Source organism: Magallana gigas, chromosome 7, assembly GCF_963853765.1.
Source record: "Magallana gigas chromosome 7, xbMagGiga1.1, whole genome shotgun sequence".
In the NCBI taxonomy this organism is placed as follows: Eukaryota; Metazoa; Mollusca; class Bivalvia; order Ostreida; family Ostreidae; genus Magallana; species Magallana gigas.
Window position 1 is genome coordinate 48136033 of NC_088859.1, and position 18234 is coordinate 48154266.

The following is an 18234-nucleotide window of genomic DNA, read 5'->3' on the forward strand; positions in this document are numbered from 1 at the left end:
CTAAATCAAACCTCGCCGACTACTACAAATCTGCATGTTACAACGTTTTAGTTAACAGCTGATTGCAAAATGATTAGTTTTAATTTCTATTAGAAATGAATTTGCATAATCACTTTTGCTGAAGAAAACCATTAAATTTGTTTCTACATTTTGAAACTTACAGTTGGCTTATTAAATGCATCCTAATGCAGCAAAAAAAATTTCTTCATGAGCCGCTTTATTTGCGTGGACCCTGAGGTCCACGCAGAAAATATATAAGCGAGGTTAAACCGGATGCTATGGGGGAAAATTCAGCCTGCGCATGAGCTAGCCTGGTTCCTGTGCGTAATGGGTAGCTCATGGAATCAGGCTAGCACACGTTTATCTGAATCGGGATCGGGATTCCGTGCCATATGCACACATAAGTTCAAAGGCGCTGTAATTGTAAAGTTGTCGGTAAACAGTACAGAAACAAAGTATTCCTATTAAAGAAATGATTGGCATGTGATATGAACTATCGATATTATGAAATAAGGTAATGTTATGCCGAAACTACAATATGCATCAAATAACATAATTTGCAATGTTTTGTTGTTTTACCAATACACATGTAACTTACTATACTTTTATAGTAGGCGAGGCTAGAGAACTTCCCGATTAAATTTTTTTAAGCATTTAAGTATGATTGAATAATTATGTCACTGTATAAAAGTTTAAATCTCAAGAAAAATGCTGCAAAATATGAAATTTTTTATTTACGCAAAGCTGTCACTGCATAGTTAACAAAGTCGTGCGAATCGTAATGTGTGTCCAAATAGTAGAACTCACCAAATGCCTGATATTATACATGCAAGCTTCATTCATAGATAGATCATAATTATTTTAGAAGTATGAATCCTTTAAATTCTGAGATAAAAAGTCAGGGCTATACATACATGTATACGTAATACAATGTACAAATTTAGTGGTTAAAAGCAGAGGGCTAGAGTCGGTGGAATCTCTGATAATCGTAAGGCTTTCACGTTTTCGTGGAAACACATGCAAATGGTCTACGTATTATAGTCCTTTTTTAAAGGACAGCAACTTGTTATAATCATTATTTAATCATTGGTTTATAATAAAGATGTAAATACGGTCTAATTTTTTCACAACGTAAACTATGTTATAACGATATGCGGGTTGACGAACATTAAACCAAATTAGTATGAATGGATCTTTTGAAAATCTTGAATGAAAAATGTTAGAACGATCTTCTTCTGCATGTTACGAGAGCTATCAACGATAATCAAACACCTTAAAATTTTCTCTTTTTATGCGCATCATTGAGTTTTTGTTCGTGAATAATTCAAATATTTTTGATGTCTTAAAATGTGTATCGAAAAAGTATTGTGAAATAGAAATACTTGTTCCATATATACACTCTAGGGTTTGACAGTTCTATAGTCATGAATTCTTTGATCTACTTTCTGCAAATTACATTTCTAATAGTATTTCAATCACTTAATTCTTTTCATTTCATAAAAAAATGGAAATTGCCTGAAAGGTATTTCATAGAGTCGCTGATTCTAGTCGCGATCGATAGATTAATTGTACTGTCTTAAACGCCCGTAAACTACATGTGTATTGAAGCACCCAGGTCAGTAGAATTTCAATTGTTTGTCCGTCAAACTGACAAATCGATGTACTGTGCTACATTGTTTGCCGTTAATGAGTCTTTTCCATCCAAACTCTCAAAGAAATTTAACAAACCTAATCACTGAGTTTAAGGTCCATCCTTTGTGTTTGAAGTTCTAAATGGGAATAGAAGTCGCAGTTGGGTAAATTTTATAAATTTTGTAACAATAAAAAAATTGAAGTCCAGTTCGCCAAAGATTGGAAGAGCATTAACACAATTATAAATACATTTTATAAAGTGTAACGATCAGGCAATTTAAACATCCGACCCAAATTCAAACAAAACCTCAACGCATGACCAGAGGATTTAAAGACGGGTTATATATATTGATCCCGTCCTGGCTGTCTTGATAGAAACGCTGAGCGTTAAGAGAACAAGGACCCTGCTGGACGGGAGTCAGAACACGATGAAGTCCGCCGCCCTCCTCCTCCTCCTGGGTAAGTACTCTTAGACCCACTCCAATAAAAACATCTACACTGTAAGTTTAAAACCTAAAAAATTACTACTTATAGCAGCAACGATTTTAATTTTTCTCATTTATTTTGTAGCTTGCAGCTGGTCTGAAAGTGAGTACTAGTATGTTTTTCTTTCTTTTGTGGCGTTTAATTTAGTATGTAAATTGAGAGAAAATACTAACGTTAGAATTAACAATACGATGATGTGGGCCTACAATTAAGGCCTATAAGATGGAATGTTTCAACCTCAAGTTCGCCGACAATTTTAACATTATTTTTGAAAAGAAAATATTAAAAAAAATGTTTTTTCAATATGTGGGTTTTTTTTTTTGCTACTTTACATAATGCTTATGCATGTAAGTGTGACGTGTTTAGTTTTACTTTGTTTAATGAGGAGAGTTTTGAATGATTAACGTACACCGGCGGAATTCTGGTGTCGGATAGGGAAAAAGCTTTGTTCCTCATTGATTAGGGACCATTGGTTGTTAGTATGACCATTGTATCAGGTGCACAATCCATAAATCTTAAATTTCTAATACAAAACGCTGAAAACCTTTGTATCAGCATCCAGTAAAAACCTTAATTGCGGACCACTTTATTTACAGTACTTCTCGAAATAAAATCGTCGCGAATAGAGGTTGATTTACGGTATTATACACAGCTTGTTTTGGTAATGGTGATTGTAAAATTGTTCCCCTTGGTAAATTTATCTGTATTAAACATTTGACTGAAGTGAGTACTAGTTGTATTCCTATCCCAAGTACAATTCCTTTACAAGATTTGGTCATTTTGAAGTTTACCTGATTTTTTGGTCAGAGGATATGGAATTGGAAGACTCGTTCACATTTTTTTTTCATGACGTTGAAGAAAGGGTAGGGAACAAGCTTCTGCATCTCATAATTATTAAGAACTTAGGAAAAACAGTTCAGGTTTATTTAAAACACTGTGCATATGTCTTTAAAAGATTCAAAGCCGGGGGTTTTTTTTTGGTCTTCCTTTGAAGTGAATATCATTCTCTATATGTGTTATAGATTATTTATAGTCTTTTGAGGAGCAGTTTCTCAAATTGATTCAAACAACAAAATTAAGATCGGTTAAGTTCGCATTAATGATAGATGACCCCCCCCCCCCCTCCCGCCGAAAAGCCAAAGGAAATCAGTTGATCGGTATATTCAGTATTTGCAATACTAGCAGCTAAATGCTGTATTGATATATATTTACATTTTCCAGTGTCTTTGCCTGTGATAACACTACATATGTACGTATATCGATTTTGTACTATATAACCCATAACTTCAAATGACGTCAAATTGAGACGTCAGCGGGGTTTCCTAATGTATGTTTAAAAATTTAATCGTACAATGACTTAAAATTATATAAATATAAGTAATAAGGAATCATTCTTGGAATATTATAAGGTGATAATTTCGGTCGGGATGTGATCAAATCTATCATAAAATCATGGTTTTTAAATTTCTGTTAGCTATATTTTTGTGGGAAAAAGCCATTAAAAAGCCTTCATTGGAGCAAAATTGGACTAACTGTACAATAATTGATTTGCTATACGAGTAAATTCCTTATATGAGGAATCTTTCTTCTGACAAAAATTACTGATTTTTACCAATCTAATCAAAATTAGATCTTTGATACGCTCCTAATAGATCGCGACACTTTGTGTTTGTTTAGCAATCTATTAGGAGCGGATCAAAGATCTAATTTTAATTAGATTGTGATTTTTACAAACCTTATTTATCATAAAAGTTTACGTAACATGCAGACTTATTATACAAGCACGTTTTTGCAGCAAAATAAAATTCTAAAAAACACAGCTCATATTGCTTTAAGTACTGAATCCCAGGTAAATACGACGCGTTTATTAACTTTTTACTCGCTCTCTAAAAATCTCGTTTTTCTATGGGTAGATTAATAAACTAACAGTTCTTTGATATTTGCATGCATATGGAAAACACTGTTGGATCATTTACTGTTGTAAATAAACTGTTGGTGTTTAATTAATTATGAAATCATTAGTAGATAAAGTATGTGCCCCACTGTTTCGAACGTTATAGTCGTTTCGCAATGTATAAAAATAATCTTGCTGTGGGTCATGAAAAGTGTGCCAACGTTTTTCTTCATATAAATGGATTCTAATCCAATGCTATATTCAAAGGTCGTAAATACTTTTTGCAAATAAATAAAGTTAAAGTAAAAATCCATTCATAATATTGTTACAGTTCTTATCAATGATGGTTTAAAATACCTGCATGGGTAAACTTATCATTTGGCCGAACCTTCTTCATAACCGGATTAGCTTACCTTTTCCTTAAAAAATGCGAGTATACACCTATTGGTTCAGCCGTGACCAAAACAATCAAACGGATACCGTTAGAATACTTTAAATTATAAAACCCTTTATTTGTTTTTTTCTAAACTTCAGTTTGAGAACCCGTTAAATTAGATATGTACAAAATTTGAGTGCCTACATTATTATATTTTAAGCAAATATATTTATTTTTCTCTTGTTAAATTCAATCATAATCGTATCATCTTTGAAACACTCTTCTGACTCATAACTATCAAATTGCTTCAATTTCAAATTTAATCATATAACCTCATTATAAAGTTTATTATTAAAACAAGCCATCAATTCGTACTCTGACATGATTGAAAACATCAACTTGATTTTTCTCCGATGACTTTACTTTATGTTACACCCAATTTTTTCTATCTACAATTCATATATATGTATGTCAATTTATTTATGATCCTCAGTCTATGGCCAGTCAAGGCGACCCCCTCCAACCACCGCAGGCATCTCAGGGAACTTCCCCACAGGCTTCCCCACAGGCAATGTGACCCTTCCCCCCAAGCTGAGGGCGGAGTTCCGGTGTCCCATGGAGTGCCCGGTCTGTCAGACCCTCAACAACACGCTTACTAAGCCCTGCCTAGCGGTGGACGAGTTTGGGGACATAAAGTCGGACTTTGAGAACACTCTCACCCTCAAACAAAAAGCTTTCTACAAGGAACTCTCTGACCTGAATTGTGAGTAATTTCTGAGCACGAATACATTTATACCGTGTACACTTACATTTTTCAGCGTCTTCATCTGGAATAACACTACGAATCAGTTTTGTATTGAACAGTCCAATTAATTAAAACGACTTATTGTTGGAGCGCACGCGTGATTGAAAGAGACGAAAATCACATATATGTGTCAATTTTCTAGTATTTAATCGTACATTTGCTGAAAATTATTCAAATATAAGCTCTAAGGAATTATTCTTTGAAATTGTGAGGTGATAATTTTTGTCGGAGCGTGATCATACCCATCATAAAGCCCTTTGGGCTGTTTTAGGTTTGATCACGCCCCGATCAAAACTATCACTTAAAATTCCTTTTAAAAAACTGCAAATTTGTTTTTGACGCTATCAAATTCTTTGCAAATTGTCATGACCAAATTTTTAGCGATTCGGTACTTGCATCAAAATAAGCAAATCGCCTAAATAACACAGTATTCAGTAATGAGCCGGTAATGTGGTTATCTGCATATCGAAATTTTCAACTTCTTTTCCTCGCGAAACAGCATTCAAAGCTAACATGGAGTCGCGCACCTGCGCTGGCATGGTGCGACACATCGACACATACGGGAGCATGGAGCTGGCTGACAGACAGAAGATGAAGTCCTTCCTGGGAGACCCCAGCTCTGTCACCCCAGACGACGTCAAGAAATTCCCCAAAGAAATTTTCTCTTCTCTCAATGTAAGTTCAGCTCACTTGATAGGTTAAACTTCAAATTTCGATCATATTTTATCGTTGAATAAACTTTCATGTCATCTGTAAAGTTAAAAAGGATGCTGATAAACTTTAATTCATAACATGTTTTTAAATTTAGGGTTTTGATTACTTCTCGTTAACAGGCAGTAAAAAGTGTCACCGTGTTTCAAAACATGGACAGACTTCAGAAAGTAGTCCTGTGCAAGGATCTGAGGTACGCCGACTGCTTGACCCGAATGATGATCTCCAAGAAAATCAACTGCGCACGCGTACTAATTGTGAGTGCCCTTTTCTGCAACTTTAATGCTTTATGACAAATAATATTTACAAACTTTCTCTCTGTACTTTTTAAAATTTGAATTGGAGATGGGGGAGGTAGCAGAGTTGAAACAATGAGAGACATTGCCATGTGTTTTACAGGAGAGCGGTGTGACCATTCCGGCTGATGACGCCAAAGTCATGGTGGACATCAGAGGTTGTCGAACCTGGTCCCGCGAAAAATGGAATATAACGCTAGAAAATTTCCCAGAAATCCTGAACCCCGAGTGTCTGTGGGCCGCCCCTACCGATATTTTGATGGACAAGTAAGTGTTCACGAACTGATTAACAGTGACGTCATGGCACCTGCATAAGTAGTTCAATCGTGAGTCCTTACAACAATAAATTCTATGCATTTAAAGTCCAAAGACAAAAGCGTACATGACCCTACAAGACACCCAGAGTGACCAACTTAAGTAGTTATTTAAATTAAGAAATAACGTGCGTTTGATGAATGCTGGCATTGTCCACTCAATGCAAGAGTTCATAAACTGTGATCACTCGAGCTAACGTGTATCTGACGACTCTAAGTTAATGAAGGCCATGTAAATAGTAGAGTACCTCTGAATCGATTGATTATATAGTATCAGAAAGAATTAATGATATATAGGGCATAATTTCATAAAGGAATTTTAATTGGTACGTTGATTGTCCCAGGAGAAAAAAGATTTCAAAATTTACAGCGATACTGTCGATAGCAACTGTTCTTGTTTAAATTAATGATATTTCATATTTGGTGAATAAACAATTGTATTTATTTTTCATTGAGTAACATTGCGGGGGTAAAAACTTGTTTGTGGTCTATGGATAAATACAATGGTCAATTTGCAAATAAAGGACGCAACGTTGATGGAGCAATGTCAACAGAGAAGGCATACAGTAACATCAAAACAACCCATTGAATTCGTAAAGCAAACTTGATCCTAAATATTAACTTTATCATTCATTCGTGATATATACATGTAAAATGTTTAACAATCAATCAACTATCTCAAAATACCAACGCTCCCGAAAGTCAAGGGTGACTATCGCATTATGTACTGGTTTCGTGTAACAAGTTTATTTTAAAAAATGATTCAATTAATTCAAGGATTGTTTAGTTAAAAGATTCTGTTGAAAACTTTCTTGAGATATAAAAGAAATCGATAACAGTATTATATGTACGTGCCTATTTCTCATTTTGCAGATTTTCGTCATAGTTTTTATAAGTTCAATCTTGCATTGTCAAATTTCAATACATTTTGTTTATCATTTATTCATTAATTCATTTCATTTTTTTTTCAATTTATATATATATATATATACGCTTAGACTTCTTTTTAATGCCTCTCTAATTTCAATTTTTATGCTGTGATATTTCCCCTCAAGACAAAATAGCGTTAATTCTAATCAGAAAACAATTCATAATGCATGTACCTATTTTTCATTGTGTAGATTTCGGATTTCATGTTAATCTGCCATTTTTTATAAATATTTTCCTCGTCAGAATTTCCACAAAAATTGAAATTTTATCCAAGTTTTCCGCGCATATATGTCTCCTGTTTTCCAAATAGAGTTTGATAATTGTTTTGTGTTTTATGATAGGGTCTGCGCTTTTGTAGAATGGTTTAACTGTAAAATATTTGGGCGTAGATTGTAGGGTCTTTGTATTTGTAAATGACTGTACGATGAAATACTTAGATGTAGATTGTATACTCTGTAGCATGGCTTTATTGTAAAATATTCGGCTGTATAATTGTGAGTCTGTCCTATTGTAGCAGGGCTTCACTGTAAAATATTCTGGGCGTAGATTATAAGGTCTGTGTTTTTGTAGCATGGCTTCACCGTAAAATATTCTCGGCGTAGATTATAAGGTCTGTGTTTTTGTAGCAGGGCTTCACCGTAAAATATTCTCGGCGTAGGTTATAGGGTCTGTGTTTTTGTAGCAGGGCTTCACCGTAAAATATTCTCGGCGTTGATTATAAGGTCTGTGCTTTTGTAGCATGGCTGTTCTGTAACATATTCGGCTGTATAATTGTAGGGTCTGTGCTTTTGTGTAGAATATTCTCGGCGTAGATTATAGGGTATGTGCTTTTGTAGCATGGCTTTACTGTAAAATATTCTCGGCGTAGATTATAGGGTCTGTGTTTTTGTAGCATGGCTTTACTGTAAAATATTCTCGGCGTAGATTATAAGGTTTCTGTTTTTGTAGCATGGCTGTATTGGGCAGAAAATGTGGAGACTTCACCAAGCGAGACATCGAGGTGTTCGCCAACATAACAAGTGTCAAGATGAAGGAGAAGAAGCTTGCCAATAGAATCGATCAAACAGAAAAGGACGAGTGGATCAAACTTCTTTCCACTTGCGGCGCGGACCCCAAATTTTTCAATGATGTTCTTGATCCAAAAGAAGTAGGTCTACCATTTGTTTCCACAGACAATAACAGAACAAAATCTGCGTGCTGTATAATCCTCATATCAAATTTCTTAATTTATTCTGATTTTCAAAATAACTGTTTACGTTCGAAAATGATAAAATTTAAGTGATCAAAATAAAGTCTATACATGGAGATGAAAATTTACAAACCAGCACACAGTTCAAACAAATTTATTCATTTTCCTTCAGACACTGAAATTTGTTGATCTCAGCAAGTCATCAAGAACAGAAAAGGTAAAGTTTCTGGAGGATGCTCTCAAAACCGTGAGGCCGTCCGAATTCTCAAAGGACGAGATCGTCAAGTTAGTACCTTACTTTAGTGACGTCACCTGACATTTACTGAGTGTCTGATGGTGTCCACTTATTTACCATTTGATTTCTTGTTTAGTTCTATTGGAGCCCTGGCTAATGACAGGAAGATTCTGCGTCAGATGAATGCTTCAGCCATCGAGGCCGCCGCTTGTGACGTTTGCAGCAAGTCGTCAAGCATCGAGAAGTCAGATGTAGGTTCTTGTTTCCTAGACATTTAAAAACAAAAATTGGGGGGGGGGGGTGTTTTTTTTGTTTTTGTTTGGTTGGGTTTTTTTTTAAATTTTGGATTAATTACTGAAAAGAATGAAGGAATATTTACCAAAATATTTCCTTTAAACATTCAAATGCTATTCGTATCAATCATAATAGATGTAAAACATCACTAGATAAAAGTCAGTTTTGCGCTCGCTTAATTTGGGTTGAAACAACATCCTGAAGAAGTGAATAAAATAGAATTAATAATTTCTGGATTCAAATCGACCTTTTCGTTTCTTAGGTAAAGTTTCAAATGATCATGAAATCCAAAAGTATCTTATTAACATGCTCAAGGCGAATACTAATACTAGCAATAGAAAATTAACTTTTGCGTTCTGGGAAAGAATGTGACCTACTCTAAAATTATCTATCTAGATGAGAAAATTTGCAGAGGTTGTAATGGAACAGCCATCGTTCAGGAATGTGTCTGCCTTTGACACCACCACATTCGCATGCATGGGATGTATGATGTCCTACATGAAGAAAAGCTCCTTTGAGAACATCCCCGACGCCTCATTGCAGTCAGCCATTACTGCTGGAAATGTAAAAGACATGAAGATTTCATCGAAAAGAATGGTGAGGGTTTTTGTCGTGATTTAAACTCGATTAACTAAAATATTCAAAGTTATGAATATGATATAATTACAAATGGCGAAATAAGAGTGAAATTTTCAAAAGACAAAATAAAATTACTTTAATTTGTGCGATCTGATGGTGCGACATCTGATATAAGAAATTAATAAATTATATCACCCGTATTCGTATGTAACAAAATTTAACCTTTTTTAATCTGTGAGCCAACTTTAATTTGCTATTTGTTGGCATGTTTGTAGGGAAAGAAAGTCTTAGACAATGCCAAGTCAGCGTTTGGGAAACCTAACGTGAGTATACACATCAGGGGTTTTCCAGGGAGTTCATATTTAATTCCGATCCCATAATTGTCATTCTTCATTGTAATTTTTGTTGTAATTTTCGAATTGTTTACTCAAAATAAATCACTCAATTGAAAATAAAAAAAGTAGTATGTAATATTTAACACATTTTCCCGTAAAAGTTGATTTTTTTGCGTTTGAGATGATAACAGGAAATTTAGCAAAAAGTGCTCCGCATGAAAAAAATCCACTTAAAGGTGGATACTATTTTATTAATAATCAATTTTAAAAGTGTCATATATATATATATATATATATATATATATATATATATATATATATATATATATATATATATATATATATATATATATATATATATATATATATATATATATATACACACACACACACACACACGGGCATTATATGATGAGGCTATGTATTGATCGGTTTATCGGATGTCAGTAAATTCTTTGGAATTATGGAATCCTCAAAGTTGAATGATGAAATGTACGTTTCCCCACCGACCAGGGCGACTTTTCTGACGCCGAGCTGAGGAAAATGAAGGGAGCGTTGGGTTCCCTGGAGCCGGAGGACATCGACAAAATCCCGGACGCCTCCTTCACCCTGGACGTCCTCAAGGACTTTGAGGAGGCATTCTCCTCGGAGGACAACCCCAAGAAGTCCCTCAAGAGTAAAATCGTCGACAAAGTAAGTCACTGGTTCAGCTAGATCAGCAGATAAAATATCAGTAGATGAACTAAACTGAAATTGTAACATTAACATGTAGCGATTAACCAATGCCTCCACTAGATTTAATAAAAAACAAGTTAACCGTTCAGCTAGACTATATCTGTAGCTTTAAGTCATATGGTCAACTAGACAGGCTATGTAGCAATTGGTCTTTTGTATCATAAAATCTATTTAGGTAAAGAAACAGGCGGGTGGTATCGCCAAGTTGATCGAGAACGGCCTGGGTAAGGAGCTGTCCCCAGCGGATCTAGAGGACGCCCCCCTGTCCAGCTTCCCCGACCTGACGGGAGAGAATGGAGAGAGCACCATCAAGTGTAACCGAAAACAGGTACTTTTACAATGAAAAGAAATTAGTTTATCAAGTGTTAGCAGGTACTTAAGTTTTGTTTTTATTTAGAAGGAAATATCATTATCAAGTGTTACAACCAACAGGTACATGTAGTTATTCAAAACTAAGAAAGAGCACCATAGAGTGTACACATACGCAAAAACTTAAAAAAAAAAACCATTGTAACATTGGACTAATTTTAAAATCGGAGAAGGTACAACCACATTAAAGAACGCAGTATCTAGTGAAATCGAAAACTTAGAGAAGAAAGCACTACAGATGTAATCAAAAATCAATAACCCATAAAAACTTAGAAAGTGCAATCAAATATAACGGAAAAAAGACCAAAACATTTTAGAAATTGAAAACAAGTACCTGAAAGTCTGCAAGATTTTGAAAACTCGGGCTTATTTTAACTGTGTCTGTCGTCACATCATGTTGATATTCAGTATACCAAAAATATATGAGATGCCGTTTGCCCCTTGTTGTGAGATTCCAATACTGATATAATTCTCTAGTCCAGCGATTATTGATGTACTTAAGATAAATCCGATTTGTTATCCTTAGGCCCGTGTGTTGATGAAGAAAATCAAGAGCACGCTAGGGGACATTAACGGCACGGATTCCAACTTCACCCTGAAGAGACTGGTCAACATGAAGCCCCTGCTGAGTGGCCTGGAGGACTCGGATATCAAGAAGATCGAGCAGGACGGAACCTTCTCCGACAAACTCCACACCATCGCCAAGGCTCCCGACATGTCCCGTGAACAGGTAAACCAACGGACGCTTAATAATTATAACACATGTATCAAGTGTCCTATTGGTAGCCATTGACCGTTGGACTGTCTTTCTTTGACAGCTGAAGACCCTGGCTGATATGTTCAAGTCCTACTCCAAGATAGAGTCCACGGACGAGGCGTCCTTCTCCGCCTCCATGGACAGTACGACAGTGGACAACATGGCGCCGCAGATCCTCGGGATGATGAGGTAAAACAGTACTCACTCTTATAGTTACTAAGTACAGGTAGTGTAGATATCACAATGGACAGACACTGGGTAGTGGACAGCGGCAGGTCAATGGTGTTTGATGTTAGAGTTTGAATTAATTTTAGCGTTTAACTTGTTGATTTCGGGAACGTTTCAACCTGTGGCGAGGTATTGTCATGCGAGTGAAGTACAAGCACTGAGTTGGATTGTGGTTGGATCCAAGGTCAAAGAAGTAGAGAAACAGATGCAGGGCTTTAACCCTGTGTTTGAATCTTTACCGAAAGGTCTTTTGCGTAGAAGTTGTCAAACAAATGTTTAAGTAAAATAAGTTTTTATTTATTCCTTTCAGTCATGTATGAATATATATTGTTTTTAATTATTCGTTTTTATGATTACCAAAAGTGAATAACCCTAAACAACTTAAATATATGTATATATTTTTAGTTATGAATGAAGTTTCGGCGGTCAGGATCGAATCCAAATGTCCCTTTTTTCGTAAAAGCAAATATCTAATTAGAATTAAAACCCTGAATATAGTGCTAATGATATATATATAATTTAAAAAAGTTATTTTAATTACAACAAGATGATATAGAAGATGTTTTTTTATTATAGCAAAGCCATGCTGAAAAAATTCGGAACTGCTAACTGTGAAGCCGTGGTGCAGCGCTTGGCGGAGGTTGATAACAAAAAACTTACCAGGGACGAATTAAAGGAGAAATTCGAGTTCGTCAAGGAGTGCAAGGTAAGGATACCGTTAATTACCTGCCCACTGAGTTTCCTCACTTCACGCTTGATATATGATAAAATTTCTTGGGGTTTTTAGAGTAAAACATCCGGTACGTTGACCTCTGATGACCTTTTGGAGGCCGGAAATGTATTGTGTGGAATAGACTCGGCCGCACCGGACAGAATGGATGCCGATGCTTTTGAGAAAATGGCGCCAAATCTCCAAAAGTGTAATCTTGACCCTACCACAAGAAAGAAGATTGCTACTAACATTGTCAGCAAGATGTCGCTGTAAGTTGAATTTCACGAGAATACCAAAATAGGGCATGCACTTGACATGTCGAAAACAAGAATGTTTGATATACAAAAATTTAAAGCTTTGACATTTCTATTGTCTTATAGAACAGACACGAGCACGATAACTTCCTCTGGATTCATGGTTCTCGGTAATTTTTTGACGGAGCTCGGTGACAGTCAGCTGGCGTCTATGGATAAGGTGGGAATATACTGCTGTATGGGCAGATACTCCAATACTCACCATCAACTCAAACGTTCCTTTCTGTCTCGTCCTTTTAAATTACATGGTTCAGAATTATTGTTATGAGAACATGAACCAAGCATCAGAATGTTAACCTCTCTGAATAAATGGCGTTTTTGTTTCTTATTTAGGAAACCGTGAGCGATGTAACAGACAAAATAATGGAATCCGTCAAAGACAGTGAGGAGACGAGGAAGGAGAGGAAGAAGTCCGCCGTGTCTAAAGAGGCCGAGTCCTCAGAGGAGGAGACCTTCAAACAAGGAAAGAAACGATTGGCTGAGTTTGTCATTGGCGTCAAAGAGAGTCTGGGAGGACAGCAGGCGTCCGGTCGACGACGAAGATCTACATGTAAGTTCATTAGTCCCGACTCAAGTATGAGGGCAGACCGATGACACGTTTTGGGATCATAGTTTTAATGTTTAATATTTTTTTGTACCTTAACAATGCAGGTATCACTGTATATCTTTAAACTAATCGATTGATTTTTCATTGATCAGCTTCCTTGACCTGCACTGATATGACCTCAATAGGAGCTTCCGGTCTGTCCGCTCTGACCACCACACAGATCAGCAACATACAGGACCAGGACTTCCTGGACTGCGCTGAGCTGTTGGGGTCCGTCACAGACTGGACTGTCGCCCAGAAAGAGGCTCTGGTGGCGGTCGCCAAGAGATCCACAGTAAGTTTTTACATACACTAGTACATGTTATTGATGCTTTATACCATTGCCCGTGCCGAGCGGCTTTGTAGTTCCGTGTTTACTATCACTAGGTCTGGAACACGCCCTCCACTTGGGCCACGTCCAGCGTGTACTCGGCCGGATCTTTCGTCGCTGGCCTGACCAGCTCTGAAATCAACACCTTAGCCATAAATCTGGACGCTGTGTCCCGCATGGGAACGTTCAGTGATTGGACTGACAGCAAGGTAACGCGGCAGAAATCCAACCAAGCTCTATAGAAAGAATCATCGAGCCCTAGAAAATATAGGCCTATGCAATAACTTAATTTCTGTTTTTAGAAACAAGCGGTATTCGATAGATGGCTATCTTACGAAAAGTCTTCAAATGCCGCAACAATCACCTCCAGTGAACTGCGCTCTCTTGGTCACCTGACCTGTGGGGCTAGTACCAGTCACATTGCCAGCATACTGTCCACTGTTTACAGGTAGTGTATCTACAGTATTATTCGTTAACAAATAACGGCAGTTTTATGGAATCGAAGATGGTGTTAAAGTGGAGTTGTGTTCTTTTGATACAAACTCTGTCTTTGTTATTCCAGAGCATCAGCTGATACGGTTGGTGAAGTTACCACTTGTTCCGAATTCCAGCTGCAACAGTGGGTCGCACATGCAAAAACCGAATACGGAAGTGACGTGACTCTTTGGGACAGCGCCACTATTACCAGTGTTGGAATTGTTATCGGTATGATTGCTTTGTTAGACTCAGTACCTTAATAGTATTCCTGATGGAACATTGTTAAACATTCTCCCTTTATCTCCTTGTATCAGGTGGTCTGACGTCAACAGAAGTCTCCACGCTGACAGAGTCCCAGATTGACAGCATCGCCGCCTCCGACATCTCCTACATTCCACCAACGGCTTTTGCAGTAAGTCATATCGAGGTTGACATGGCTATAACTTAATGAATTCAATATAATATCAGCATTGAGACAATGAGCATGTATCATGGTTCTGTATGTTTGTCCTTCAGGGATTTACCACTGCCCAGATCAACACCTTTGACCCTGCCCAGGCCCAGGCCTCCACTACCTCCCAGCGGGCCGCCCTGAGCGCTGATCAGCTATCGGCTCTGTCCTCTGTAGCTGGAGTCAGCTACAGCAACACCGCCGGTACGTTCACACCTCACAGTATTACATACAGTGAAACCATAATCAATATGTTCACACCTGTCAGTAGAAAATACAGTAAGCAACGATTACAGTTAATATATTTAAAATGAATTTACACTTACAGCGAAGTTAGTTTGATTTGTCAAGTCATGTAACTTAATATAAAAACGTATCAGATGTAACGAACTATGTGTATAACGAAATACGCATTCGGCACTTTTTTGACTCTGGACCCTAACGTTCTGTAGTTCTCTGTTTCAGCCGGAATCCAGGGGTCCGTATTGTTTGCCGTCCTGTTGTCGGCCATGGCCCACTTCCTGCGCTCCTTGTAGACCGTCCAAGGTGAAACTACTCTCTTTCCTATCAACGAATGTGACCGCTGTCCAAAAGTGATTGTTATTTTCATCTGACTGTTATCTCAAGTGTCTTTTCAATGTGACTATGTCATCTCAATGTAACTATGTCTCAAACGAGTTTATCTTTATAAATGTACTGTTTACAGTTAACCTTTTGTAGAAGGCTAGGTACTTCTCTGTTACGTATGCTTTATAAGTATAACGCTATTTCTGCTTATATCTTTATTAAAACAGTTTGTTAAAGAGTTATCTTTCTTTATTTAATGCTACACGCAGTCATTTCGATACACATAACTCTTCAGATATAAGAACTTTATCTCGTCCTAAGTCAGAACTATCTAAGTCGACCTAAGTCAGAATTCTCTAAGCCGTCCTAGGTCAGATAGAAGAATTCTATGTCACCCATGTCAGATAAAAGAATTTTATGTCGTTCCAAGTCAGAATTATCCATCTGTTTCTTGGTCAGAATTGTCTAAGATGTCCTAAGTCAGACAGAAGAATTTTTTGTCGTCTCCTAAGTCACAAAGAGAAATTAAGATATCGCCCTTAGTCAGAAAGAATAATCCTATGCCGTCCTGAGTCAGATATAAGAATCCTATGCCGTCCTAAGTCAGATATAAGAATCCTATGCCGCCCTAAGACAGATATAAGAATTCTATGTCCTCTTTTTGTCGTTCTATGTTGGGTGAAAGACTATTTATTTGTTCAGACTCAGAAATGTTTTAAGTTACATAGACGACCCCTATATCATTTTCGTCTGATTAAAGCCATTTCATCTATATAGTGTCATCATAGAGAGTCCTTCATTTATCATACAGTGTCCTTGATGAAGTAATGATATTGTTTACAGACAAGTCATTCAAATGACTGAGCAATATAATGGGAATATTAGGCTAAATTACTTTATAGCGTCTATTTAAATATACATGGTAGATGTCAGTGCACAAAAATGCATTTATACTCATCAATTTTAAATTCAAAGAACTCAAAAGATGCCAAATCATTTTTAAGCATCACATAACCCGCTCTTAGTTGTGTGAACGGGAACGTTGTAAATTTCAATTATTAAAGATGCTCAAAATAAATGCGATGTTATTTTTGGTTGAACGTTTTCACATCAATGGTGAGAAAAGATAGAGAAAATGAGATTTCTTCAGCTTTTCCACCTCCTTAATTAAACCGCATCTACGTATACTCCAAGAGCAAATTAGTGTAGGTAGGTAACCTGGCGATTACATCATCACTTCCTCGTCAAAGGATAGAAAGAAGAACCAGATGTGGCGACACGGTCTTCTATCACCTGACCTTTGTCTTCTGCACTGCTTGCCCCTTCTATTTGTGTCGGGTTGCCTCCTGATAGGAAAATACAGTTAGGCCATTAGGCCATGCTAATCTCGTTCAATTGATGAAAAAATCTCATTGTGTGCGCTCTCTCTCTCTCTCTCTCTCTCTCTCTCTCTCTCTCTCTCTCTCTCTCTCTCTCTCTCTCTCTCTCTCTCTCTCTCTCTCTCTCTCTCTCTCTCTCTCTCTCTCTCTCTCTCTCAGATGCAAACATTTTTTATCAAACTGATAAGAGATAGCATGTCCATAATTTAAGTCATCTCAATTTTTTTTAAAATGATATTTTCGGAAGATATTGGTTTAAAGTTTCGTTAACTGTTGATAATCAGATGGCGACTATTATAAAAATACAGAATTATTCGCACACAATGAGAAAAATATGTTTTATGTTTTAATATAATATCATAGTAAGCATAATGATTAATATGCATAAATGTAGACATTGTAGAAAGCCTTTCTGGTCATAATGCAGTCAATATCGGTCGATATCCCCTTTTGATGGCGTATCTTGGGATCCAAGGGCTTTTTGTGACTTTGTCAAATAGTGATAATTTTCTCTTGAAGAGAAAAGAAAAACGCAGTGAAAATTGTTTTCTCTATCAGTCTCTCCTACAAAATCAGGATAGACATTTCTAAATAATTACATAATATATCTATAATAATTACATTCTACTGTGTTTTTCCATTAAATTCTGTGATCTTTAAATGCCTCTAGATGCAACATCCGAGTCACTACCTATGAATTTACATGTAATTCACATAAGTAGTTCCCAAAATCTGATTTCCATGTTATCGGTGATTAAAACGACAATTATTCAACACTAAAGTTAATTATATTGTTAAATGCAAAATTTTAAGAGTTATATTCTTCATGAATTTTTTCAAGGCTCATCTCAACAGTCTCTGTGATAACCAGTTTTAACCGGTTTTGGGTGAACAGCTGTTCTTGCTATTACTAATTTACTCCCTCTGTGATCTGCAATCTATACCAATTTATTTAATAAAATGTTGATTTCATCAATAAAGAAATGTACATAATTTAAATATAAGCAATATATGATTTATTTTTGACCCCGTCGTGTGAATAACTTCCATTAATGGAGCAGACAAATTATTATAGCGCACGTTATTCAATTTGTCTGCTCACCTGACGGCAGTAATTCACACGCCGACGTCAAAAATAATTCATTCACTGTTACAGCGTCCCTATAGTCTGTCCCAAGATATTAATGCAACGCATTTGGACGATTTTTAACATGTGACAGAAGTGCAATTAAAATCGATGAAAGGGATAATT

The 18234-nt window shown here is 36.5% G+C and overlaps 1 protein-coding gene across 1 annotated transcript; it reads left to right on the forward strand.

Annotated features, from left to right (window-relative positions):
- The first annotated feature begins 1949 nt into the window (after positions 1–1949).
- Positions 1950–17093, forward strand: LOC105348066 (uncharacterized). Its single transcript, XM_034455268.2, has 26 exons — positions 1950–2091; positions 2203–2220; positions 4882–5151; positions 5693–5868; positions 6027–6161; positions 6304–6467; positions 8393–8591; positions 8806–8918; positions 9005–9119; positions 9559–9759; positions 10017–10064; positions 10590–10769; positions 10987–11139; positions 11707–11910; positions 11999–12126; positions 12742–12871; positions 12953–13146; positions 13258–13351; positions 13525–13741; positions 13891–14072; positions 14165–14317; positions 14411–14556; positions 14671–14813; positions 14900–14997; positions 15102–15240; positions 15502–17093. Exons 1-26 carry the CDS (start codon positions 2061–2063, stop codon positions 15570–15572), a joined length of 3702 nt encoding a protein of 1233 aa, XP_034311159.2. The 5' UTR covers positions 1950–2060; the 3' UTR covers positions 15573–17093.
- The last annotated feature ends 1141 nt before the right edge of the window (positions 17094–18234 follow it).

What these genes read in the sequence shown, in the direction of transcription:
- LOC105348066 (XM_034455268.2), top strand. Translation starts at nt 2,061, where the DNA reads ATGAAGTCCGCCGCCCTCCTCCTCCTCCTGG. An exon ending in CAGATCCTCGGGATGATGAG is followed by an intron (nt 12,127 to 12,741) that starts GTAAAACAGTAC and finishes TTTTTATTATAG; the next exon opens with CAAAGCCATGCTGAAAAAAT. An exon ending in TCGACGACGAAGATCTACAT is followed by an intron (nt 13,742 to 13,890) that starts GTAAGTTCATTA and finishes TTCATTGATCAG; the next exon opens with CTTCCTTGACCTGCACTGAT.